At 42.6% G+C, this 27,510-nt stretch overlaps 1 protein-coding gene across 2 annotated transcripts in view; it reads left to right on the top strand.

Annotated features, from left to right (window-relative positions):
- CRTAC1 (cartilage acidic protein 1) overlaps positions 1 to 27,510 on the top strand; it is a 1,353,390-nt gene that overhangs the window by 1,297,840 nt on the left and 28,040 nt on the right. For both annotated transcript variants that reach the window (XM_069239641.1, XM_069239640.1), the window contains exons 10-13: positions 3,019 to 3,119; positions 7,950 to 8,118; positions 21,169 to 21,314; positions 25,452 to 25,494. In XM_069239641.1, coding sequence (XP_069095742.1) covers positions 3,019 to 3,119; positions 7,950 to 8,118; positions 21,169 to 21,314; positions 25,452 to 25,494 — 459 coding nt within the window. The remainder of the gene's footprint in view (positions 1 to 3,018; positions 3,120 to 7,949; positions 8,119 to 21,168; positions 21,315 to 25,451; positions 25,495 to 27,510) is intronic.

The following is a 27,510-nucleotide window of genomic DNA, read 5'->3' as shown; positions in this document are numbered from 1 at the left end:
TTATGGCCCAGCTGAGCTTGCAGTGACCAGGCGCTTGAGACCCGTGCCTTCAGCCCTTAGGTGCATGTAGCATCTGTCCAGTCCACTGTGCGCACTCCGATATGGTTTTACAAATACCTGCCACAAGTTGCCCGGATAAAACCACTTCCACCTTCACCCCCACCCAGACGCTTATTAACTAACTGCAGCTGGTGCACGGGAGGTGGGCCCCCAATCCCTCCGGCCCTTGGTTCAACTGTACTGCGTGCACCACTGTTAGCTACACCCCTGCTTTAAAACGATACCTTTTCACTGATTTTCCTTAAGTATCTTATTTCAACACTGAATGGTGAGAATGCGGGCACCAAGCCAAAGTGAGTAGTCTAACGTTCTGCACAAAGACATTTGGGAGGGTGGAGATGATGCGTAGTGTCTGATGTTGAAAGGTGTGCGGCCCGTGTATTACCACAGTCCCATGCATTTGCATAAGAGATTCTTAAATCCCTCTACATGTTTCAAACGAGTCAGTGGTTTCCGGCAGTGATGAAACTAATGCACGCTAGTTGTTGAAATTCTACAAGCTAATACTACAGAGAAACCTCTCAGTCCAGGATGACAGAGGTAAGGCCAGGAGGTCAACGCAGTGCTGAAAGTAAAGCAAAGGTGGGATCAGTAGTGGTGGTGCCAAAACGAGAGGACAGTCAGTGTTATGAAGGGACAAGAGAGTGGGAAGAGAGGTAAGTTATAGCCTTGAACACATGGGGTGGTGCAAGGAAGAGAGGAGAAGCAGCAGCTGTCACAAGGAAGTCTCATGAAGAGGGAAAGATTTGATGCAAGGGGCAGGGAGAGTCAGACTTAAATTGTAGAGTCATTTCAGAGTCTGATCGGATTCAAGGCATTTGTGTTTGGAGGAGAGCTGCCAACGAGTGACACCAAAAAGATGCAGGCAATAAACAGAGGCACCAAGGGAATATGGGGCAGGAACAAACAGAACACAAGAAAAATGGTGAGAGAAATAGCACAGAGATTAGTGGAAAGTGTTAGTCCCTATGTCAGAGAATGAGAAAGATGAGTATGATCCTGTAGCAGTGGGGCAGAAGGGGGAACACTTCAACTGGGTTGAAGCTGCCATATGAGCACGGTGGCGCCTTTAGGAGAATACCTGTTGATGAGTGCGAGATCTTTAGCTTCACAAATATGTTGACATATTCTAAGAACGACACAGAAAGGCATGGTGCACAGAGTTCAAAAGCAGAAGATAGGGAGCTTGCAAAGAGACTGAGTGTGCCCAGCAATAAAGATCCATGCTAAGTGATGTTCTCAATTTAATGCAGCATTTGTTGGGCTGCTTGCGGGGGGGGGGGCACAAACCCCTAGTGAGTTACTTAGCTCTTCTCAAATGTTAAGAGGTGATCCAAATCACCCAAACAAGCTTTCGGTGTTGGACTACTTGAGGTATGACAAAGAGTTCAATGCACATGGGTAAATAGATCCGCTAAAATCTTGTTGTGTGATAGACAAGGAGATTTTGCTACAGCTGATAATTCCAACCAAGTCTGCTCGAACACTCTGCTGAGCTTGTGAACCGTACGTGCCCTTTCTAAACCTCTCTGACTCCTGCGGGAGGAAAGCAGAGAGAGTTAAGTGGACCTAGCATGCTGGAGCCTCAATAAAGGAGTAAGTTTTGCATTGCCATGAAAGTTCTGAATGAGGGTTCCAAGGATACTGGAAAATATCCTTTGGTCCAGTGCTTCAGCAGACAGTGGTTTGGAGGAGTTTGTTAGTGGCAGAGGGCATGGGAGAAGGTCTCAAGGCAAGGGCCATTGTATTTGGGGCCAGTGGAGCCTTGTATCCTTGAATTGAAGATTGTAGGGATAGAGGCACTGGACTAATAAGATACCATATGTGAGAATAGAGAAATAAGGGGAAACTACATAATTGTTGGGCACAGATTAAACAGGTGAAACCAAATGAGATATGGGTGCTTGGTATTTAACGGTATTGGTTTTGTCAGTGTAGTGTAAGAAATCTTGGTTACACTTCCTTGGTAGCTGCCACACTGCATGTAGACACAACTTGGTGGTCATCTTGTAATTATTGAAATTAGCATTTGCCAACTTTCTTTCCTTTTCTGTTCTATGGTTTGCAGCATAGAGTGTTATTTTTCTATACTTACAAAATGGCTGCCATGTTGCATCTAAATGCAAGCTTCTTGCAATAATAAAGAAAATAGCAATCTAAGATGGCTGCTGTTGCCTTTGGAAATGTCACTGCAATGTTCAAATAATTTGCATAGTCAATAGCAGCGAGCTATGGCCACTGCGACAACCAATAATAGAGACCTGGAGCAGTGCAGAGAGCGAGAAAGAGGGCACTGAGCCATAGCATGGCTCAGTGCTGGGGAGGAACAAGAAGGGCATTGAAGCTGAGGATAACATGGGGTGGGAAACAGAAAAAAACAGGCAGTAGGAGACAGAGACAGACAGAGAGATAAAGAGAGAACAAGGGAGACAGAAGTGTGCAGATAGAGAAAAAACATGCACACGCATCAAGTGCTAAACTGGGAACTGCCCCTAAAAAACTGAAAAAAATATAGTTCCTGACATTAGCAGTAGAGGGATAAACTCAACCGATCAAAAATGAGTGTGAACCTAAATTCTTAAAGGGCGGACAAATACAAGAACATGGAGCAAAGCCACATTTGCTGTTGGGCTCAGTAAGTTCATCGAATTATCATGGAAAACGAGGATCCCTTACATTATTGTGCAATTCAAAATTTAATGTATTAGGATAATGGGGTTGGGCACTTATTGAGTGCAGTAGAAGTAAAGTTTAGCACAAATAAACTGCCTTTCTTTTATGTTTAATATGAATGCAATGTTATGGAAAAGCGATTTACTGACAGCAGAATTTGTGAACTGGATAAGTAAGGTGTCTTACATGTTGGTTTCTATAAAGGAAGATTGATTTTGAGACCCATTAGTGGATATAGTAGACACTCTCCACACTCACATTTGTAAACTGTCTGTGTTAATGCAGGAGGTGCTGTAACTGACTTTGATGGAGATGGCATGCTGGACCTGATCCTGTCTCATGGGGAGTCTATGGCCCAGCCACTCTCTGTTTTCAGAGGAAACCAGGTAAATTATTATTTTGTCAATACGCATTTTTTTTAACATTCTGCTTCGTTGTGCTGTGGTCCAGAATACACTTCATCCTTCAATTTTAAGCATAGCCCATGGCTCAAGCAGTCATTCAGCTGTTTACCCTTCTCATTAACTGTTCAGGTTTTTGTATACAATATATATATATATATATATATATATATATATATATATATATATATATATATATATATATATATATATATATATCCTCCCCCCACATATATGAGGGGAATGAAGCAAAAGACAAATCAGCCAATACAATATACTGCATTGTCTGTTCGCCCTCTCATGCCCAGAAGTTAGAGTTTTAGTTACATTTTTAATGATGTTCTAGAATGTATCCATTCAGCTCTGTGCACGGTCTTTAGCCAGGTCATTGCTCCCAACCCAGCTTAGCTGTGCCTCGCAGCATTTGGTCACAGCTCCTGCCTGGCCTTGTATAGGGCTTAATTTCCTAGTTGCCATATATAATTCAGATTCATCAAACAGCCAAAACGTTAATAGAGAAGGACTTCTCTGTTGTCCCCTTTATCTTTGTGTCCCAATGGGTCTGTTCAATATTTGACAAAACCAACAGAAAACTAAATCTGCTGAATGCTTTCCAAATTCTGTGCAGATTCATCAAATCGTGCCAAACGTATTTTTAGCTGACACTTATTTGACCTCCCTCTGTAATCTGCCCCCAACCCATACATTTTATTAAGTGAAGGGACTTGCAGAATATCCTACTCAAAGCTTTTCCTCTCATGAATCATGAACCCTCCCCACACTCAACAATCCCATAAATAGAATACGAAACTCTACACATCTGTATATGAACTATGTTAGAAATGGGGTCTCTAGTTGGCAGTGGGTTGGTCCAAGTAGGTTCACTCACTCTAGTTAGGGAAAAGAGTCACATAGCTAAGATAATCCCTGTTCACCCCCATGGTAGGTTGGCTCAACAGATAGGCTTATCTCTGAGGCAATGTGTAGAGTATTTATACACACTCAGTAGCACAGTGACGACACCACAAAAGTTCTCCATACCAGTTTAGAAAAATAGCCAATATGTATTTGATGAGTAAAACAAGACCAAAATGACAGAAATCCAACCTACAAGAGTAAAGATATGCTTTTCAAAAATTAAATAAGGTATAGCGCTTAGGAGCACAATTGCTCCAACTGGGGCTGTCAAAATTGCTTGATGGAGTCACTTTCTACAGTCCTGCTCAACCCGCGAGGAAGCGCGGCTAGCCACGGAGTCATGTAGACTCCGGTTGCAGTGCCTTGGCAAACGATGAGAAAACAGACAATACACAGAGTCGGAGAGATCAGGTGTGGCTGGGGCCGGTGTGGCATCGGTTCCTTAGTGTCACAGGGGAGGTGAAGCGTTAGTTCCTTTCTGCTAGTCATGGTAGGTGAGGTGTAGTTTACTTATGGTTGCAGGGGAGGTGATGCGGCGTTGGTGGCAAAGCGTTGGTTCCTTACGACAAGGTGGGGTTGATCCGAGCACACCACAGGGCCACGGGTGCTGCTGCGGAGTCTGAGTTGGTTGCCATGGACGTCAGTGACACAGCACTCTGGACTCATGCTGTGGTGGGACTTTGGAGGTGCTGCAGTGGCGTTGGGCCTGTGTTGTAGGTCATGGTCATTGCACTCAGCGTGGACCATGGCAGGCAGCGGTGCGGGGCCAGAAAGCGGCACCGGTCTGAAGTCGTTCAATGAGTCAATGCCCTCATTTCTTCCTTGTTGCACCAGAACTCACTCACAAGGGCCCAGGAACTGGACTTGGCACCACTTGGCAAGCCAGGACTCTCAGCAAGAGAGCCCAGGCATTGGCAGGTGAAGTCTTTGATGTCCCTGAGACTTTTCAACAGGAGGCAAGCTCAGTCCAAACCCTTGGATAACCTTTGAAAGCATGATGTAGAAAGCTAAGTCCAGTCATTTTACTCCCAGGCCCACAAGCAGCAGGCCAGCAGAACAAAGCAACAGGCATAGTGGCAGTCCCTCCTACAGCATCCAGCTGTTTGTCCTGGCAGAATTTCCTCAGTCCAGAAGGATTTTAACTATGTGGTGTCAGAGGTCCAGTACTTCTACCCATTTCTGTCTTTAAAATAGGCAGACTTCAAAGGGAAGGCTTTGTAGTGCACAAGACTCGGCCTTCCCCTACCCTGGTCCCAGACACACTCAGGGGAGTTGGACACTGCTTTGTGTGAGGACAGACACAGCCCTTTTCAGGTGCAAGTATCAGCTTCTCCCACCACTTTAGCTCAGGAAGACCCATCAGCCTGGCGATAGGCCATCATGATATGCACTGCAGACCTCAGCTCCCTTTGTGTCACTGTCTAGAGTGAATGCACAAACAGCCCAGCTGTCATCCTGACCCAGACATGTATTCAGCAGAAACAGAATGGTTAAGCAGGAAAATGGCCACTTTCGAAAAGTGACATTTACTCACAGTTCAAAAACCAACTTCACCAAAAGATGTATTTTTAAATGGTGAGACCCCAAACTTCACATATCTATCCCTTCCCAGTGGAAAATTACACGTAAAAGCTATTTCAACGTAATCCCCATGTTACCCTATGGGAGAGATAGTAAAATACTGCTTCATTTGTTTTTCACTATTGTAAGGACTAACAGGAAATGTAAAACACACTAGTACGTCTTACCTTTTAAATATTCTGCACCCTGCTCATGAGGCTGCCTTGGGCCTACTTTAGGGGTGCCTTATATGTAACAAAAGGGAAAGTTTGGGTCTGGCAAGTGGGTGCACTTGCCAGGTTGAAATGGCAGTTTAAAACTGCACACACAGGCACTGCAGTGGCAGGCCTGAGATATGTTTGCAGGGCTACTCCTGTGGGGGGGCACAATCAGTGCTGCAGGCCCACTAGTAACATTTGATTTACAGACCCCAGGCACACCTGTTGCATTATAGTAGCGACTTACTAGTAAATCAGATGTCCCAGGCAAGGATAAACCAATCACTAATACAATTTAGACAGGGAGCACTTGCATTTTAGCATTAGTCAGCAGTGGGAAAGTGCTCAGAGTCCTAAAGCCTGCAAAAACGAAATTCAGCACAGGATCTAAAACAGAGGCTCAGAAGCAAAAAGACAGGTAAACCATGCCAAGGGCTGACGGGTCTAACACTCTATTTATCGGTTTACTTAGATCTTTAGTTCTATTCACCAATCTGTGCAAAGTATTCCATTCAAATAGTTTAAATCACACAGTGTAATCATGTTAAGTTTCTTGCAGACACGTCCCACAAGAGAAAAATAAAGGAGGGGATAGGCTCAAAATAACTACTTCTTTCCATTTTAACTCCCATAAGAAACTTTGCTTTATGGTACAACAAAAACTACTGAATAGAATTTCAGAAAAACTTTTCTTGAAACTTGCTTGCTGGGTTGGATGCAAGTCAGTTCCGCATTTTTGAGAAAATTGCATTACAAAATGATTCAGCGGTGTTCAAATGGTTTCTAGGAAAAATACCTTTGTATATCTTGACCATTTAATCATCAGTCGTTCAGGGATCCAGAACCTCAAATCCTCTGAGGATTGTAATATGAAAGATAAACAACTAACAGTTCCTTCGAGGATTAGAGAATCAGGACGTGAAATAAGGACGCCAGAGGAACACCTCTTGAACCCAGGAAACATGTGGGGGCGTCCCAGAGGGTCAGCTACTGCCCCAAAAAGTAAAAACAATGACTCCCGATTCATGGATCGAAACTCAGATCTCCAAAGGTGAAAAATTCCAGGTAGATCTGCTAATGTTTTTAAAAACGTTCTTATAGTTTTCTTCCTGCAAATACTGATAAAAATGAAAACAACAAAAAAGTCACAGTGCCACTGTGAATGGGAAAGAGCATGCACGGTGAGCTCTGTAGAGGAAAGGGGGACTGGGTTCGACACTTAGAGCGGGTTGGGCACATGAACTTCATGTAGACCAAGTCCCGGGGAGAATGTGTTCAGTGCATGGCCAAAGGCCAAGCTTGCGAGGGTTAGTCGCACACTTTAGAAGTTGGTGCGCAGCCTGACCAAATGCCTCTGTGCATTGCCATTGTGCAGGTTTGATGTGGTATATTATTAAAAAACAATAAAAAATAAGTTCACTGAAATGTTTGTAAAGGGTAGGCTGTGTTTGTTATCTCTTTTAAGAAGTCCTTAATGTATAGTGAAAGCAACCTCAGGAATGTCAAAGATAAGTACTGTTTAAGTAATAAATCCAAAAGCTCTTAAAAGTGTCCTTCACTGCAATAAAAACAACACCTCCGCCACCAAATGCACTACTTCTAACCTCAGTGTTTATACCAATAAGAAACAGAAACAAGCCACCTAACTTAATATTAACACGCAACCAAAGAAAGAAAATACAATGTATCGAAAGTGATAGCATACATGTCAATTGTGTCGTGATATGTTAGGAAACCAGTGCTGCCATTATTGTCATTTTTGATTTCATCTGTCACATGATGTTAGGACATAAGCAGACAACTAGTTTAATGAGTTTCGACCATAAAAATCTTATTGTGGTCTTTTCTCCTTCTTCGGAAAGATGCGTTAGGGCTTCTACATATCAGTCTGGGCTCAGGACAAGGGTTGGCAAGAGCTGAATATATAGGGCCTGAGTACAACTTTGGCAGAGGGGATTACTCCATCCCAAAAGTGACAGACATCCCGTCCGATGTTATACAAGTTCCATGGAATATAATGGAACTTGTAATAGGGCGGGCGGGATCGGCGTAATCCCCTCCGCCAAGGTCGTAAATAGCCCCATAATTTCAAGAAATCACTCTGTTTTTTCAATTGCAGGGTTCAAGTAACAACTGGCTGCGGGTCATACCCCACACAAGGTTTGGAGCCTTTGCTCGTGGGGCGAAGGTAGTTCTATACACAAAGAAGAGTGGAGCGCACTTGAGGATTATTGATGGTGGCTCAGGGTATCTTTGTGAAATGGAGCCAGTAGCTCATTTTGGACTGGGTAAGTTCAGATTTTTAGCTTTTTCTTTGAGATACTTGGCTGGCAATTGACATCATTGTTACCAAACCCCAGCTCTATTTATCATCATCCATTGTATTGAATTCAGTATACCCCTGATTTATTAAAGAAGTGTACTATACCAGACAAGTATTCTGCACATTCGTTTTATAGTGAATTTCAGCAACCAGCTCCTTCAATATACGATTCTGCAGTTTAAAATTGTACTACCACTGAGAGCTATTTACCTGTCTCAGTTCTCGTGTGCTTCTGCAAGTTTAAGGAACATTTCTACACTGATAAAATGAGTGTGACCCCATAAAGGTCTAGCCTGATGCTTAATACCTGGGGATATTGATTTTTATAGCAAGTATACCATTTACTTATGTTACTAGTACTTACATAAGTAAAGGTGCGTTACTGTATTGAATTACAGGAGAATTAAAGAAAATAATGTTGGTAAGAAGTAGTCCAAGGTCACACAGGGAGTCAGAAGTAAAGAGACCCAATATGAAAGCTCTGCGTCTAGTAACAAATCAAGCCAAAGCTCACTAAAGATGTAGTTCAGCATAACTAACATCCATAGTGTGCCAGATAAAGCGGTTACAACATTAATCCGACAGGGGAAGTGGGGTAATGAACTCAAGCTTTCCGGAGAGTAAGATTAAAGGTGAGCATGTTCCTAACTGACAGTTGCTGTTACAACACCAGATTCACTAAGGGTTTGCACTGGTAAGACACTAAGCGGTGATTGACAGTGAGGAAATCTGAGACCGGGTGTGAGCTGCGTCATAACTCTGTCATTGTGTTAGGAGGTTTGACACAAAACACTCAAAAACACTGTGGTATAAATTGGACACTGCACCACATTAAGAGAATGCCTTCTGGGACAATGTAGTGAAAGTAAATTGGTGTTGAATCTTAAAGTAGGATAAGACCCCCATGTATGTTTTATTTTCCATTTTTATTGGTTTTAAGTGTTTGAGGTGCAATTCAAAACAGCCTCAGTAGTACAAGGCGGAAAATGTTAGAGATACATCATGGTACAATCTGAGCCATTAACAGTAGGTGAAAAGGAATAGCAGCCGGTGCAAGGGAACTCCATGGTATTGTTACCTTGACCAGAAGGCATGGTCAGAAAATGTACAGCAGGCCCAATGGCAAGTTATCTTACCTGTTGAAAGGAGTAAGTGAGGTAAATGATTAGAGAGCGTCAGAGACTAGCAATATAGACTAAGGGTAGTGGGAGTAGGCTACGGTGGTTTGCCATCAGACTTGGGTTTAATTTTCAGCAAAATGGAGACCCATTCAATTAATGTAGTTGGTTTCTTCATCTGGTAATGTAAGAGCCCTATAACAGTATTCTACCTGTGCCCATTTATGGAGCTCAGGTTTTCATTTGGCAATTTCCAACACATCAGGCAGCTTCCAACCAGTTGAAATGACTCTCTTATCCATAAGAAAAGCTAAATTGATGCATATGCAGCTCGTATCACTAGAGTTGTGCCTAGGTAGAAGGATAGGTGACAAATCTTTGGTTCCTTCAAATGTAATTAACCAAACCAGCTCAAAACCAGGTCAGTTAAAAAGCCACACAAAGCTGCGATAGATGGCCATGTCCATACCATATGATAGAATTTTGCTTCAGGATTATGGCTCTCATCACAACTTAGGCGGTCTTTACCAAAGACCTCAAAAGCCATGGGCGCCAAAATACTCCCTAATACGACTGATCTCTGAATTCTGCACCAAATCAGGTGGAATTCCGAAACCCGTCGTGGTGGCGGACGGCGGTGCAGAGGCGGTACTGCCACCAGTACCGCAGTGCCAAAAAGAGACCGCACACCGTATTACAACCTGTAATTCGGTGGTGGTGTCCAATGAAGAGGCACTGCCGGCGGTGGAAGCGCCAGGACCCGTCCTCTCCCGGATTACCCCCTCGATGGACGAGGTAAGTGGATCATCCAACATTGGAGGGTGTGTGTATGTGTATGTGTGTGTGTGAGCGCGCGCGTGTGTGTGTGTGTGTGTGAATGTCGTAAATGCGGCGGGAGGAGGAGTGTTTGTGGGTGCGTGTGTGAGTGATTGTGTGTGGACGGGGTGAGTGTGTGAGTGCCTGGGGAAGAGCGGTTGAGTGCGTGTGTGAATGTATGTATGTATGTGCTGGGGAGAGGGGTGGGGGTGAGTGAGTGTGGATGGGGAGGCGGTGAGTGCGAGTGAGTGCGATGGATCGGATGGAAGGGGTGAGTGCGTGTTTGCGTGTTCATGTGTATGTAAGTGGACGGGTAAATTTCACTGCACTCTGAACCGGAACGACTCAACCCGACTTTGCAATGAGAAGCACCAGCGTAGCGACTGGAAATTCGACGCATAGCCTCACCGGATCGATGCACAGCCGAGCCAGAATGACGCAGCCTGACTCCCAGAGCTGAATCGATGCAGCGCCTGCCGTGCGGTAGAAAATTAGATGCAACGCCTACCGGATCGACGCAGCTCCTGCAACTTCGTCCTAGCAGCGCCAGAAATCCATGCATCGTCCCCGGGGCGTCTGAACACCCTGGAACCCGAAGAGGATCTATGACTGAGCGCCGGGAATCGATGCACAGCCGTCCCTGCATGAAAACTAAATGACCCATCGCCATGTGCGGCCCGAGAAATCGATGCACACCCCTTTGTTTCCACGCATCACCTCCTCTGCGGTCTTTTGCAGAGGTTTTTCACGCGAACCAGGTACTTTGTGCTTGAAAGAGACTTTGTTTGCTTTAAAAAGACTTAAGACACTTTATATCACTTTTCAATGATATCTCAACATATACTTATTGCATTTTAATCGTTTTGACCTGCATTTATCCAGATAAATATTATATTTTTCTAAACACTGTGTGGTGTATTTTTGTGGTGCTATATTGTGTTATTGTATGATTTATTGCACAAATACTTTACACATTGCCTTCTAAGTTAAGCCTGACTGCTCAGTGCCAAGCTACAAGAGGGTGGGCACAGGATAATTTGGATTGTATGTGACTTACCCCCTGACTAGAGGTGAGGGTCCTTGCTTTGACGGGGGGTAACCTGACTGCCAACCAAAGACCCCATTACCAACTGTATGTTAGTGTGAATGGGCGTGCGGAAGTATGTGAGTGCATATATGCGGGTATGTGAACATGTGTGCAAGTGTATCCTGGCGACAGGAATGCTTATTCCTGTCACCAGGCTGAAAGACCACCAGATTTTCCTGGCAGTGTGACTGGCAGAAAAATGCTGGCGTTCTCTCACCTCGTGATACCACTAACGTTAACACGCCATCCGCCCTGTTGGAGGTGCTCACCTCCAGCCTGGTGGAACGCAGTAATGTGGTAGGACGGGTGGATGCTTGACAATTTGGCTTTGGCTAAACCGCCAAACTCCTAATTTGGCAGTATTAACCACTGGCCCGTCAGCCGTGACACCTCCATAGCAGTCCTGGCGGTCTTTGAACCGCCAGGGTCATAATGATGGCCTATGACCTTTTGGCCAGGTACTAGTGACAGTGGCTAAAATTCTGTGCAATTTTGATGGGGTGAGGTAAGCACGAGGTATGTAGTTGAAAGGTAAAAACGCTGCCTAGCTTTCCTGGTGTTTTTCCCAACATCCCTGAGAGGTTGACCGTTCATTTTCCATGAGATTTTCCACCAGGCTGTTCTTGCAGCTGTTATCCTTATTCAGAATGGATCTAATAGATTTATGAATGTTGGAGACCAGATGGCAAACGCTTCCCCTGTCAGTAGTATTTGCAGTGTGCCATCTTTTTCGGGTTCATCAAGAAAAGATCCTCTTACAGATCTAACCACTTTTAATGGTGTGTGCTAAAAATTAACCCGGTGGTATGTTGCCATCTTATAGTAACTCCATAATCTGCACCCAGACTGATAGAGCTTGCCAAGATGTGTAGCAGTGACCTACACATCTGTGCCAACAGTGCCTGAACCAGTAGGATGCCACATTTCCCTGAAAAGAAGCTCAGGTATGGTTAACCACCCTCAGTGCGAATCACATTTACTGTATTTCGGGAGCTTGTGTTAGTGCTAGTCAGGAAACAACCCACTGGAGTTGCACACAAATATAATATGTCTCAAGAACGGGCCACTGCGGTCTTCTTCAATAGGGAAAGATAATTGGGGCAAGCCTACTCTTCAGGGCCAGTCTGGGAACTCAAAGCAGCTCTGGAAATTTTGGCAGACTAGCCCCCCTAGGGTACATAGTGAGTGAGCCTGACCAATACAATAGGTTTTTTTTTGGGGGGTCTACCCCCACCCCAAGAAAAATTGGAAAAAATGGCAGAAAAGGTGCATTCTACAACACATTTTTCATTTTTCATCATATATTCAATTCAGTTTTTAAAGCATAGTAAATAATGACCCTACAGAGCACAGGATACAGCAATCTTTATTGGGGCTCTTCAATGATTCCCTCACCACCACCCTCTAACAGTGCCTCCACCCCTCCATAACCTCACTCTCATGTGTATTTCATTCGTTTTATAGCCCCTCTCTTTTCAGCATAGGTTGTTGGAGCACTTTACATCACACACACATATAGAGCCAATGAATTATATGTGTGAAAATCAGTGTATGACATTTTTTTATATTAGACAAAGGGGACTACAAGGTGTAGGATTCACGTTTCATCAGTACTGATAGGCATTCTTGAACCGTGCTTGGCCTGGGAAAGCATAAACGTAGCATTCGGAACATAACACAATGGTTAGGGTTGACTTTGCTAATAATTATGTATTTCTAACCATACAAACCCTTATTAGCAAAATTAGGATAATCAAAGACGGGTGTAAAAAAACAAATTTCTAACCTGTATTGTGCATTTTGCATGCAGCTGTTTGATGGCAGTTCATAGTTCACTGTGCTGTATTATGATTGTAACTGATGAACTGCACAATAACAAAAGGATCTCTGACAAAAACAGTATCCCACTGAGCTGTGCACATAAAACACCGTTCTTTAATTTGCATAGTACAAGTTTTTTGCAGCAGACATATTAACTCTCTGAGCTACCCTAGATGAGTCAAAGCTGCCACCGGACAAAACTCTGAGCTTTCTCCAGCAGATACATTAATCACCAGAGTTAGCTTGACACGTTCATTGTTGCCTGAAAACTGTTCGCTATACAAGGAACTCTGCAATGCTTAAAAAACGGCCGCACTACTACAAAACCAGCCCCCAGTAACAAAAGTGGTCCCCCACCGTTTCAGCCTCCTGGGGGAAACTCTCGATGCCCTGTATGGCCAGTCCTGCCTTCTAATTAGGTCGCCTAGCACTGTGATAGTATTTTAAAAGAAATAGTATGTGAGCACCATGGGTTTGGTGGAAAAGCATCATAACAGATGGAGAAAAGGGATAATTTTTGTGATAGTAATCCTATCTAGGAGTGAGTGTGGAAGCTTCTTCTAAAAGCAAAAGGATGATCTGATAGCTGTTAAGGCTCTAAGTTCCATGAGGTTGTCAGACTCCCTCCTCTAGACATTGATCCCTTAGTAGTTTATTGAGTGTGAGGCAAGTTTACAGCCTGCCATATCTATTAATGAGAGTGCTTTTGGGCCCTAGGTCTGTTGAGGAAAGATGCAGGATTTAAGTCTATTGGCTTTTAACCAGACACCCTGCAAAACTCATTCAATGTCCGCAAGGCCACTGGGAGGCCGGAGCAGACATTCTAGATAAATAATAATACATCACCTGCATATAATGAGATAGTATGAAGGTGAACTTGTATTACTAAGCTGATCCAGTCTCATGACTGTCGCATGCCAATTCAGTTCCATTCATTAAGACTTTATTGGGATGCATTCTATCATCCATAAAAGTGTCAAAACAAAATAAAACGGTAATCATAGCTGCACGGACAACGCATTTGTTAAAACATTAATACAACACAGAGATTAGAACAATATAGACCTGCGTGCTCGAGCAGCAGATATGAGAAAAGTCACAACATACAAATCAGCTTCCTCATTTATGAGCAGTAATAAAAATTTCAAAGCAGGTTTGCCTCGACTAGTATCATAACAATATATTTTTTTTAAGTGGGATTAAAAAACGTCTGGTGTACTTAACATAAACTTTACAAAAAAAACATAAAATGAAGCATAGATTGTTCAGATAGATCATCCCAGGGACGGGGCTTGGTTCCAAGATTATATACATAGCCCATGGGGAAGTGTTTCATAGTACCAGACCCGAGGCAAAAAAACAGGGAACATGCCCAGTGAGTGAAAGCAAGGCTGGTGTAGTCAGTAGTGCAGTCAGATTCCCACAAATAAAAAATATTGAACTACACTAGCCTTCCCCTCCATATCCCTAAAACATCTTGATTCCTTGTGGTCATAAATTGCTTTGGCCACAGTCTCCTATTTACACCCTCACAAGTTAGCGGAATGGTGAAGAAAGTTTGCATCCTGACTCTGCTAAATTCATCCTTTACATATACAAGCCTAGGAATTGATAATCCTTTATCTAGAGTAAGACAGTCCCTTATTATCACCATAGTTAAGAAGGCCTCAGAATTTCACCAAATGACAAGCCATAACAAGACTGACCGCACCCTAATCAAATCCACTATATAGAGAAGCCCAAGTTCCTTGTGGAAAATAAAATGTGAGACTGAAATTGGGACAGATAGGAGTGTTCTGCAAAACCTGTTTTCCTCATGCTGTATGGCCAATCAGTTTGAAATTACCCACACTTCTAGCCCCATACATGGCAATGGGTAAGCATTGTGATCTATATATTTGTAGCGTTAAACCCCCGCTCCCTTTAGGTTGTGCAAGACTACGTAACAATCCTTTTGCCAATGAAAATTTAGTAGTATGGTGAGCAGTATCAGGGGGGCCAAGATTCCTGGTCAGAGAAAATAATGCCCAAATAAGGAAAATCATTAATACTACTCAGGCAATGATTGCCGAAAGACATGTTCGAGAGAGAACCACACTTAGGGCCACAGGCCATGATATGAGATTTTTTTAAAGGGAATCCATGAAATCAACAAACTCATGGACCAACAAGTGCATTGCCCTGGGTACAGCTAAGATCACTGTATCACCCGCATAGAGGAGCGTAGGGAACAGTTCACCTTTTATAACAGGTTGATCAGGGATAGCCGGTGTTAAGTGAGAATGTAAATCATTAATATAAAGCATAAATAAGAGGGGCCAGCACAAATCTCTCTCACTCCACATTGAATTCCAATGTCCCCTGACACATCGTCATGTGTACTTATATGAACCTCGGCCATCATATCCTTATGCCAATAAGCAACAAAATGAACTAAAGCTATGTCCAAACCTAGTGCAACAAGTAAATGCCATAATTTGGCCAGGTTCACACAATCAAATGTTGACGAAAGATCCGTAAATGCTAAGTAAGGGAAGACTGTTACACCGCCATATATCTTTCTAGGACCAAATTTAAATTGAGACACTGCTCAGTCGTTCCTACTTTGCTTCTAAACCCATGTTGACGGTGATGTAGAACAGACTCCTCTGACACCCAAGCCATAATCCTGTTATAGACAATTCTGCGAAGTATTTTTGCAGTGGTATCAATAAGTGAAATTGGCCAAAAACAGCTGGGGGATGAACAATCCCCTTTTTTTAAACATAGTGACTATTATGGAAGTAGTTTAAGTGTCAGGAAGAGGAGGATAGACAAGGTTGTTAAAAACTTTTGTAAGCAAGGGAACCTAAAGGGAAGTAATCAAGAGATAAGGGTGGTGCAAATAGTTGCTAAAATGTTCCTTCTACATACTGTGGACAATACGACAAGAAATTCTGCTAGATGATCTATTGATACACTTTAAAGCAAAGCACAGAGGCCCAAAATGGGCCCAGTTGTGAGGCCTGAGTTAATGCTTCCCACTGTGCTAGAACAACCTCCTGCCTTTGCTTGGCGATGGTTATTTTGTATTGCTTGTGAAAATTAGCCACTAGGGCAAAATCCCTTGGATTAGAGCCAAGAGCTAGCTAGAGAGCCCGATTTGCTGCAGAACAATCAGAGTTGAGCCATCTGGGAGTGTCCAAGATAGACTTTCAGGTTTCAGGAGTTCCCTCTTAATCCCTGGGCAAAGGTTGGTGAAAGCTTCCAACACCCGCAAGCCTTGGCCCTCTACTGTCAGACTCAAGTTTACCAGCTCCAGATTGGCTTTGATAATCTCTTTTAGCAAATAAAAGGGGTCACACAATCTCCAGACCAATATCAAATTACCAGTACTAGGTTGCAAGTGGCATGCGCTAATGTCCTTCCTAAACTTTCCCTTAAGATTGAAAGAAAGCGTGACCTCAGTGGGGTTGTGGTCGATATAGCAAGAGGGGATAAGCATGCCATATAAAAGTAGGTCCTTCAGATTACGAGTAAGAAAGACAGTCTATTATTGATGACCTGTCATGCTCCTTACAAAGTGGGGACCTCACAGCTGGACAAACCAGAAATAGCCAGCACATCTACAAAATCGAATGGGGCAAGAAAAGAAAGTAATTCTGCACTCAGAGGGTCAATACTAAAATATGGTTCAGAATGCAGATTCTCATTATTAATAGGCAGCCACATGTTAACATCAGCAGCTAAGCAGGGATACAACATGTGCCCTAAACAAGCCAGGTAATCTGCTAGTTTAGAAATAGATTTAAATAGGGGAAATTTAGTATTGAGAATACCACTAAAATCATTATTATAAAAAATCACAGTATGTCGAGTCAGAGCTATTTTAACTGCCATAATTTGAAAACTGCTGTCAGTGTACTCTTGGGTTGTGACACACCCACCGAGTCCTGTACTTACCCAGGCTGCCACAACCGCCCCCCCCCCCCCCCCCGATGCATGCCCGCTATGTGAAGGAGTTGCAGGGGCACTAAAACAATGAAAGCCATCCACGTACCCAGGCATTGTGTCCCAAGTTTCTTGAAACAAAAAAATATCATACCCACTAATGAAATGGAGCCAATCTGGCAATTCAATCTTAGATTTAAGACTGGCCACATTCAAACTTAGTATTTTAAGGTACTCAATATCCTTACCCATGGTAAGGCTTCTTGCCTTCTTGAGAGCCCCTAAGTCAGACCCAACTGTAGGAATTGTGGGAATTGCTGCACCCACAATCAGGGAATCTAACAAGTGATACTCTGACACCCCATTCTCATCCTCTATAAAGAGGGTAATATTCTTAATAGACTCCCCAGGCTCATCCTTCCCAGGGGACGCCTGAATAGTTGTTGCTGTGCACTTTCTGAGTCAATCTACTTTCTCCAGATTACTAAGGGCAGAAAACATATTAGTACAAGGGACACCACAGGAAGTACCTGAATTCCTAAAATGGGGGCACATTGTAGGAGTTGATAGTCTATAAACGAATCCCAGTGAGAGAGTAACAACCTCATTATCAATTGTGCTATGGGATTCCTTTGTGCATAATATGTCTCGAAGGCAAGCAGGCCTTCGAAAATTTATGACAATAAAATCCCCAGGATGCTTTTCACTGAGTGGCCAAGCCAACCAACCCCGCCTCACCATCATTATCTTGTTGGGCTCCCAAGCATTAAAGCTCTTGTTCTTAGCCAATGAGCAACCTTATTCCTAAGTTGTTCCCTGGACTCCTTTTGACCAGTTTTATAAGATGGCACCCCAGCCAGAATTAACACAGAGGCATGACAAAGGAGGAAGCTCGAAGTTACTTGGCATGTGGCTACAACGGAACCTCCAACAGGTGTGCAATTTGAATCAGATGATCCAGGTTTACAAGCTGATTTACACGGAGCACCTGTTATGTAATAAACCCCAGTCTGCCCCTATCCAAAGAATGCAGAGATTGCCCATTAATACCCATAGTAGTCACAGTTGCGTTCCTGGTAATACCCTGAAAGGGAACATTATGGGGTTGCACACAGGCTGTTTGTCTTATTGCTAGTGATTATGGGGGGGACACAATTAGGAGCTCTACCTAGAAGCACCTCAAGGGGATCCAAATGCTCAATCAGAGGCTTACGTTTCTCATCAAGGATATTACCAACCGTCTCACACAAAGATTCAAATAGAAGGGAATCAGAAAGCAAAAGGTCACCAGTCTGAGAAGACGTATATTGATTAGCAAAGACTGGATGAGATTCGGAATGATTTTGTGATGCCATTGAAGGCTGAATCCAAGAAAGTAAGCATGTGTTATTAAAGGGGGTACGCAGGGGATGTTTGTGCTTTGCAGCCGCTGATATTCCCAATTCTCTTGTACTCTTAGCACCAGTGGCGAGAGCCTTCTGCAAAGGAGAAGAGTTACTCCGCTCAGACACACGCTCAGCAAAAGCATCCAAACTGGCATAAACATCGGGACAAACAATTGCTGACTGGTACTCAGACCAGTTCTCAAGCATGGGTCTACTGGAATAGCACCATTTGCAGAAAAAGCCTATGACACTCTGAGGTCCAAAGAAAGTCTGTGCTTTGCCAGTTCAATCTCATTTGTGGCAGTCACAAAAACCCTTTCCAACATACTGTTGATAGACATGGAAGGGCATGCCACAGCACCTTTCACATCAACCTTATGCTTTCCCATTGCAGTCACCTTACCCATGCTAAAGCAGATATCTTGGCTATATTTTAGTCATAGCAGACTAGATATCGGATTTCATGCTCTGGGTCGATGAACCGAATCTGCTTTAATGAAAACATACCAGGAAATACGCAATGAACAATCAATTTAAGCATATAATCATCAATTTGAATGCCAATAACTACACCAGTTTATTAAGAAGCTAAAGGTTTATTTCTCTAAATTAACAATGCTAAAGTCACAAAAATAATTCCCAAACTCAAATGATACATATAAAGAAACAATAAAGGCTGATTTAGTCGGCATATGAATCTAAGCTTAATCAATGAAAATAAACATAATATCTCCATGGGTATTACACAGAACCATAGCAATAGAATCTGAACAAGAGAAATTGAATACATTGAAATAACAAAACAAAAGGAATCAACGACCATTCATGTGTATGAGAGTAGCACCTCACTAACCACTAATTAGCATCAACATGTTGGACTTCATGTAAAAGAATTTAGTAACATGAATTTAGAAAACATCTAGCTATGGCACTATCAAAAATAGCAGCAGTATTATAATATTAGCAGTTGGTAACTGAAAAACAAAAGACAAATAAGAATACACAGTTCATACATTTACCCAATCCCGAAGGTATTCAGCAACAACGTCTACTTCATCAGGGGGACAGCACATCAGACGTCAGCATCGAAACAGAAACAAGGTGAAGGGTATGATTTAGAATTTTAGACTATAAGATTACTAAACCATCAAAGCATTTGTTCAGTAACGAACAGACGTAGTAAACTTTAGAAAATAATAAAACACCAGCATGTCCGTAGACTAACTGGCAAAGCACAAGATGTCAAAAAGACCAATCATAAGAAGTAAGATCTCTGGAACTCAGGATTACCAACGAAAGTATCAAAAGAATGACCCTGAACCAATAGTGACTGAACATTAAATTAAACTTGTTAAATCCTAATGGTTGGTTTAGAACATAAGGTGAGAAAATTATGTCCAATAAGAATATTAACTAATAATAAAATTATATAGAATGTTAGCTCTAAGCTCTTCTATTTGCTGTTATTCCATTGATGAAACTCAAACTAATACACTTGTAACTTGTACATCCTCTTCTCCCATTGCATCTGTGGACTCATTGTTCGGCATCTTCCGACTACGCTGTCACAGGATAGTGATTACTAAACATGGAAACATTTTCTCATTGCGCCTTTTTCCTCAATGTAAAAACATAGGTTAGAAACATAACTACAAGCAAATATGCGAATACAATGAATGAAGTCTGTTAGGTTGCAGAAATGCAGCAAGAAAACAGAACACACTAGAAACATTTTATACAGATAACATTGCGCAGTGACCTTGCATCTGCTTCAGCCTAGCAGAGGCCACCAAATACTCTTTATTTCAGCATTTATTTTAGCAAAGAACACGCTCTTAAAGAGACAGAATAATTTTATCATGATGTTAGCTTGACATAAGAAAACAAATACAGGCCTTTTACTTGTTGACGGACATTAAGTAGGTCACAATTTTCATAAACAGAATATTATAATCAAATTAAGACACACGTTAATAAATTAGTATAATTATGTAAAAACAAAATATTTATGATAAAATCCTTGCTCTCACACCCAGAATGGTGCTCCTGATATAAACAAAATACATGGTTTGTCCGGTCACAACTCAAAGTGGAGGGGCCCAGCCCAGCCTCATCCGGCCGCGGACAGGTGCTTACGGGCCCACCTGCTCCGTGAGATTGCTAACCGCACTATGTGCTTAATGTGACACACAGCTGTGGGAGATAAACAGGGCTATCTGCCTGCCTCTCTGTATGCAGAAACTTAAAGCCCAAAGTCTCTCCCCATGCCACAGGACTGCTTATTGCGCTAGAAGTGCCTGATGTGAGGCACAGTTGCGGGCGTTGAACAAGGCTGTCAGCCTGCCCCTCTGTATCTTAAGACCTGAAGTCCAAAGTCTCTCCCCAAAAAGGCTCCATTGCGAAGGAGAACAAAGTGTATTAGTAGCAGTCTTTCCTATCCCCTTGTCCAATTTGTGTTGGATCCAAGATGATCTTGTCTAGTTTCATTTGTGCTGTGCTACTGGCACAAATTTAATATGGAATCGTTACAATGTGTTTCCATTCTAAGAACCCCAGGATTCTTAAAGTGTGTATTTTTTTTTTTTTTACATTTTCTGAAAACAATAAACATTTGTTGAGCAGATTTCAGAGTGATTGTGAAATCTACTGTAAGCATGTTTATGGGTTCAATATCTTTTGGTAATTGTTGATAGAAGGGAACATGTGGATAATTTCCTTTGAACTGCCAAATGATCCACCTGAATGAAGAAGATTCCACTTTCAAATAGTTGGTGGTGCCGAGATGCCCTAGTGATTGAGATGAAACAATATTTTTTCATTGTTTATTTTGTCCCTTCTACTTTCACCTCATATGGCAGGAAAGGACGAAGCTATTAGTTTAGAGGTGACTTGGCCAGATGGCAGATTTGTAAGCCGTACAGTAGCCCAAGATGAGATGAAGTCGGTTCTGCACATCCCCTATCCGACGGACGAGAACAAACAGATGGAGCGGTCAGATATTGAGGTGAGGAGTGTGTACGTGAATGTTACTTAGCATCATAATTCATTACAAATGAGACTATGAAGAACTGGTTAGCAAAGGTATAGATTGTATAGATATTCAGGTCGTGGTCAATAAAGCTGTTGTGCATCGATTTGTGGTCAATAAAAGTGTGCTTTTGTGGGGAATAATACCTTCAGGTTACACAGTCCATATTTGTGTTATCCAACATACAATGGGTAATGTGAAAATGTATACAGACAGACCTTTTTCTGTGGGCTGTGTTTCATTAGGCCAATACTAGGAGATGGTTTCACCTGCACCAACACATGATACTGCAATCTAGCCCTCACAGACACATCTCATTTACACCATTGACAAGTGATATTGGAAATGGGACTCATGCAGACTGCACAGACCCATCTGCTTTGTACTCCAATATGCTGGATCCAACGATGACTGGGGCCAAAGGGAGTTGTCCCTGTGCTCTGTTCACAGTTGTAAACAGGATGCCAGACAGCTGTTTGCTGCTTGTTCCTCCATGTCCTGCTGCATGCTGAGAGCCAAAGAGGGCAGGGGCAGCTACCCTGGTGCTGTCCTCACAAATGCAACAACAGCATTGCAGCAGCCGTAAAGTGCCTGGTGCTACTGTTTTTAAAGCCTTTCCTCACTTTTGGGCAAAGCATGCGGGGGTGGCAGATACCCCCCTTGCATTGAGAAAAGCTGATTAGAGATGCTTTAAGGCATGGGCAAAGTGAGCAATTGCCCAGGGCCCCACCTTCTTAGGGGACCCCCTGGGAAAATGACCATTACATCCATTTGATGTCTATCTCTTTCCCTCCCTACCTGCCTCTGTTTCTGACTCTGTCTCTCTAACCAGTGTCCTGGACAAGACATAGTTCAACTGTTTTTTTGACACCATTAAAATGTAACATATGAAATATTATCGTTTGGCGGCATGCAGGCTTGAATAAGCAGGAATAGGTACTTAAAAATAATTTTATTTCATTAGGGGCCCCAAAATATGTCTTGCCTGGGCCCCTCAAAGTCTTTAAGATAACACTGAAGCAGATGGGTGAGCAGAGACAACCTCAAAATTTACCAATGCAGGAGTTCAAATTGAGGTGCTATAAGTGGTGGCCGCCGCTAACCTCAAGGGGTGGGGGCATTCAAATGGGGAAATTAAATGAACTTGCCTGTCCGGCCACCTTGCGCCTCTCGTTCCTGCTGCTGATGGTTCCCCAGTAATCCCTGGGACACCAGCACAGGCTCCGCACGCAATCCTGGCACTGCTTTCATGTTATACCTAGCGTGAGAGCAGCGCCAGGCTGATTTGAGTGGCTTGGTCTGCTGCTCAGACACTGCCTGGGTGTCTGTACTGTTTCTCCAACCCGGCTGTGTTGCACAGCTGGGTTGGAGAATCCTTAGTGTGCATGTCTGCTTGGCCAGCCTAAGACGGCTGGTCAAACAAAGATGCACACTTAGGTGTACTCCACTCCATTCCTCCTCCCCTCCCATGGCTCAGCTCTGCCCCGCCCCTCCCTGCACACACTGGCTCAGCTGAGCCAGCAGCTGAAAACTAAAACAAAATATCATACTATTTTTTAGCTGCTGGCTCTTAGTCAGTGGGGCGATGCTCCCCCGCCATTGGGGAGAGGGGCCACTGCTGAGTACTAGTACTCCTCTCCTTCATCAAGGCCTGAAGCAGTGTAAGATGGCATGACACTGGGGTAGATGCTAACTGCGCTGATGTCAAGTTGTAATTCTCTTCCTGTCCTTAGACAGTTGTAGGGGACACAATGAATCCAACCAGACCCTTTGGCAAGACCTTGAAGTTATGAGATACAAAGGCCCATAAATTTGCTCCGAGGCCTCTTGACGAGGCTAGAAAGTGTTCATCTTTTCACACCCTGGACTGATAAGTGTAGTACATTTCTCACTCTTCATTTCTTGCACACACCAGCCATTATTGCATATTGCAACAAGCCCCCACCACCGGGCTTCATAAATATTGGGAGGGTATGGATGCGGAGTGTCTACTGTGCAAACACCTATGTGGTGCATGCATATGTATTGCATTTTGTATTTTGTGAAAAGAATCGTCACGACTTTTCAGAGTGTGAGTCTGTAAGGCTTATAGTCTATGGTGCAAGCGCACTGGACGCTCACGTTTTAGCTTGTATTTACAAAACAGCTGAATAAAGATAGCCACAATATTATTAGGCCTTTAGATCTGACGTCAGAAATTAATTGGTGTAACCATGTACAGTTATTTGAAACAGTCACACAAATATATATGGAATAATTCTAATTCCGTTTTTCTAATTTGTTCAATTGAGTGAGATCGATGGTGTCCTTGAGATGTGATATGTGTGATGTTAATAACTAAGCCATTTATGATGTCCTATTTGATGTCAAGTGAGGTTACAAGAAGTGTATGGCAAGGATAGAAGTTCAACATAAAGGGAATTTTCTGTGGGTTTTAGGTTTTACATTGCAACCATAAGGTATCTTCATCTGATTTTAAGTGGGTTCAGTTTCAATTTACGTAGACACATACTTTCACTGAAAAGCGCAGTTAAAGTGAGCTATGATTGAGGTTTTAATGCAAATAACCACTGAAATTAGCCAGTTAAGTTTAAGAACATACACAAAATATGATATAACCAACCATCATCTGCCACATTGTTCTCGAGTTAAAACAAAGCATTGGCAACATTTAAGTTATGCTGTGTGATTTTTTTTAGTTTGGGGAATTATTCGTTACGCTTGTTAAGTGAAATTCCTGAAATTATGCCTTTATGACACCACGTAATTACCTGCTATTCTTTCTAAAAAATTTAGAGTGAACCTGCAATTCACAGTAATAATTTAACGCAAATGTACAGTAACTACAGAACACGAGCGGCCATTGTTTGCTGTGCTTTTTTTTTTTTTTTTTTGCACTACTATATTTTAGTGAGAAATCACCTTCGCATCACAAATTGACACAAGGACTAATTTTGTGCTAAAATATAGTGCCAAATGAAAGTTTTGCATTAGCAAATTACGCATAATTTCACATAATTTTCCCAAAAGTTTGCATAATTATAGGAAAGTAAATTACAAGAATTTCACCACCCCTAGTTAAAACTTGTTTTGTAGATCTGTCTCGTTGCCAAATAGTTTTGTTCATGGTAGTCGACTGTGGGTTAAGTCGTATGCTGTGTGCATTCTTAAACATAACTGGCTAATGCACATGATTTTGCGCACAGAGATAATTAATTGCGGCATCTGCCATGCTCAAAAGGCTAATTTTCAAATGGCATAGAGATCAAAAAACAGCTGTGTGAACAACATGCACAGAATATGTATGGCATGTGTTGAGTGTGCAAAAGGCCTATGCGCAACAAAGTTTGTGGAATTGCATTGCAAATTTCACACACATATTGTGCCATATTTGGTGCTGATTAATCAAACATTTCAAAAGTTATAAAGGAAGGTCTCAAATATTGTCACTTTTTTCTGTGGCATGTTTTTCCCATAGAGGAGTTAGGGTACATATTACTCCAAAACCGCTGAACACCACCACCAAATGTGGAACATGAGCAGTGCATGGCAGTGATTTGAGCTAGGTGTATGGAACCTGAACACATCTTATTTTCTGCTATTAGAGACTACTGAACAAAGCCATATATCCCTGTGACCGACCGCCCGGGAGAGTGAGTGAGTGTTTGGTTCAGTGCCTTCTTGGGAGTCAGGAATATGAGTGGACACTGGGCACAGTAGCTCTGCCCAAGTGCCCACCGGCACAGGAGACTGGCAAAGTCTGAAGATCATGCCCTGTATTTCATGGGGAGTCGGTGCTGAGCACAGCACATCCAGCTCCCCGCAAACCAAGTAACTGTTCCGTGATGGATAGGGGTTTTCATTTAGATTTCTATAGGAAGGCATGACAGACGATGATGAACAGATCACCGGGCATGGATCCCTTGTTTAATTAAATGTTGGTGAACAAAATACTCCATTCCTAACCGATCGACACCTTGAAAGATAATCATTGCCGGAAGGGAACAGAGTGGATGTCAGCAGGTAAACCAGTGCTGCAGCTGAAGATTAATATCTGCTCATCTATGCTTCTGTGTCAGATCCGTTTTTCTCTTTTTCTCTTTTTTTATACAGTGCGGCGAAGGATTTTCTCTGAATGAAAATGGGCGTTGTGCAGGTGAGCTAAAAACCACATTCTCTATGCAGTCTTCTGTATTGATAATTTCACATAGGGATTGTCCGGGTGCAGCCCATGGCCCTATGCTTGTGTCCATTGATACTACTGCCACTGCAAATAAATAGCTCTACTACCTTCTGTGATGCATTATTAGCCTGCAGAGCCTTCTGTTGTGCATTATAAGGAGATGCAAGTATCTGAAGAGTGCCGTAACACTATAGAGGAATGAGGCTGGAGGCATATTCACTTTATAAGGTCATGGAACTCTGATTTAATGTTAACCTACAACAGAGGGTATTTTCATCCTTGTAGCTACACCACCACCCTTTCCACAAATTGATTAAATTACATGTATCTCGCTCTTTTATATGAAAGCAATGATATGTTTGCAGATAAGAATACAAGTAGAATCTGTAGTGCAAAATTAAATACACCAAAAAGCACTTAGTAATTTGTTGCCAAAAAGACAATAGCATCAGTTTAATGTAAATAAAATTAAGAAAATACAGTATCCCAGAATGTGTAGAAATGTGCACAGAATATCTGACAGAGTTCAGAAAAAGAGATAAATTACCTTACATATCCTTTTTGTTGATAACTGTTCATTTTTAGAATGGCAGATCAGAAGAAAGAAAAATCAGTTCTCGTTTTTTGTTGCTTAAACTGAAGCTGTAATGTTTCATGACCTTCACCATGACCTTTCACCTTGACTGCTGGCAGCTGGTGTTATGGAGGTCACAACTGGATTGTCATAAGGAAATTAAGGACAGATTTTACACAGGAATGGGAGGCTCCCGTGTCTTGTAATACTTTACAATTCCATGTCCTCCATACCCCCAGTGTTTAACTTCCCCACCCCTCCTGTCCAATTCATCTTCATATCCTGACCTAGCTAACCCGGAGATATGTTTATTACAGGCGCCATGTTTAAGGAGTTGTGTTCAAATAAACTGGCTTCATTAGGAATATCTTGTAAAATTATTTCTTTGACTGAAGGAAGTGGCAAAAAGGAGACCGCTATTATTGAATGTGTTGACATTCAAATGACACAAAATTAACTGGAGAGCAACAGATCATTGTACAAAGATTCGAGATTTAAACATTTACATATTTTAGAGGCATTTCACATGTCTACGGTTGCATTACGTTTTTTTTTTTTCAAATTTAAGCACAGAATATAAATATATTTGCGCAGGCTCGTGCTTTTTATATCGGGAGCCAGTTTCGAACCCAAGTTCCCCTGTTGTTGCAATTGGAGACTTCTCTATAGGACGTCTCTTGTCTCGGTATTTTAGTGCTGGCTTTTCTCTGCTTAAACGATAGCGTGTGCTCTCCGTCCTGCTTGAAAGAACTTGAACGGGTGGCTTGCATGAGCTGCCCTTTGAGCTCCCTCCCCCCAACCTTGAGCTGAACCTTGAGGCCCGCAGCCGGATCCTGCGGCAGCGCTGCATTAAATCAGCTGTCCTGGAGAGTGGCTGCTGGGTGATTTACTGGCTGTTGCCTTTGCTCACTGATTATGGTGTGGTCAACAGTTGTTGTACTGCGGGCAGGTTGTCTGCGCCGAGGAAACAAAGTGTGACGGAGTGCGGCTGCCAGGACAGTCTGTGTTATATAGTACCCGCAAAGTACCTGATTGGGTCTAACGTGACACCGATAAACACATTGATTTTTTTAATGCACCGTGTACTTATATGTAACTTACTGAGCACTTGAAGGGATCGTTTACCCGAGCCAAAACGGTTCTAAACCCCTGGTATCTTTTAAGGGAATAGTAGCTGTAGGCTGCTGCTGTCTCTGGATTTCAGTGGTATTGGGCGTTTTCTGCTCAGTGGCCCCACCAGGACATCGTTGCATGGTCCCGTTACATGTTGAGCTTGGTCAGCCAACGGCCAGAATAACAGATGTGTTTTTTTTTCGAAAGGAGGAATTGGTCTACCACCTCTGTAATACGGTAAAAATACTAATCGCTATTTTTACTTTGCAGTTAAAATTGCTTATGCGAAGTGTAGCTAGTCT

The sequence above is a fragment of the Pleurodeles waltl genome, chromosome 6 (genome assembly GCF_031143425.1).
Source record: "Pleurodeles waltl isolate 20211129_DDA chromosome 6, aPleWal1.hap1.20221129, whole genome shotgun sequence".
Classification (NCBI taxonomy): domain Eukaryota; kingdom Metazoa; phylum Chordata; class Amphibia; order Caudata; family Salamandridae; genus Pleurodeles; species Pleurodeles waltl.
This window is presented reverse-complemented; position numbering and strand designations above follow the sequence as displayed.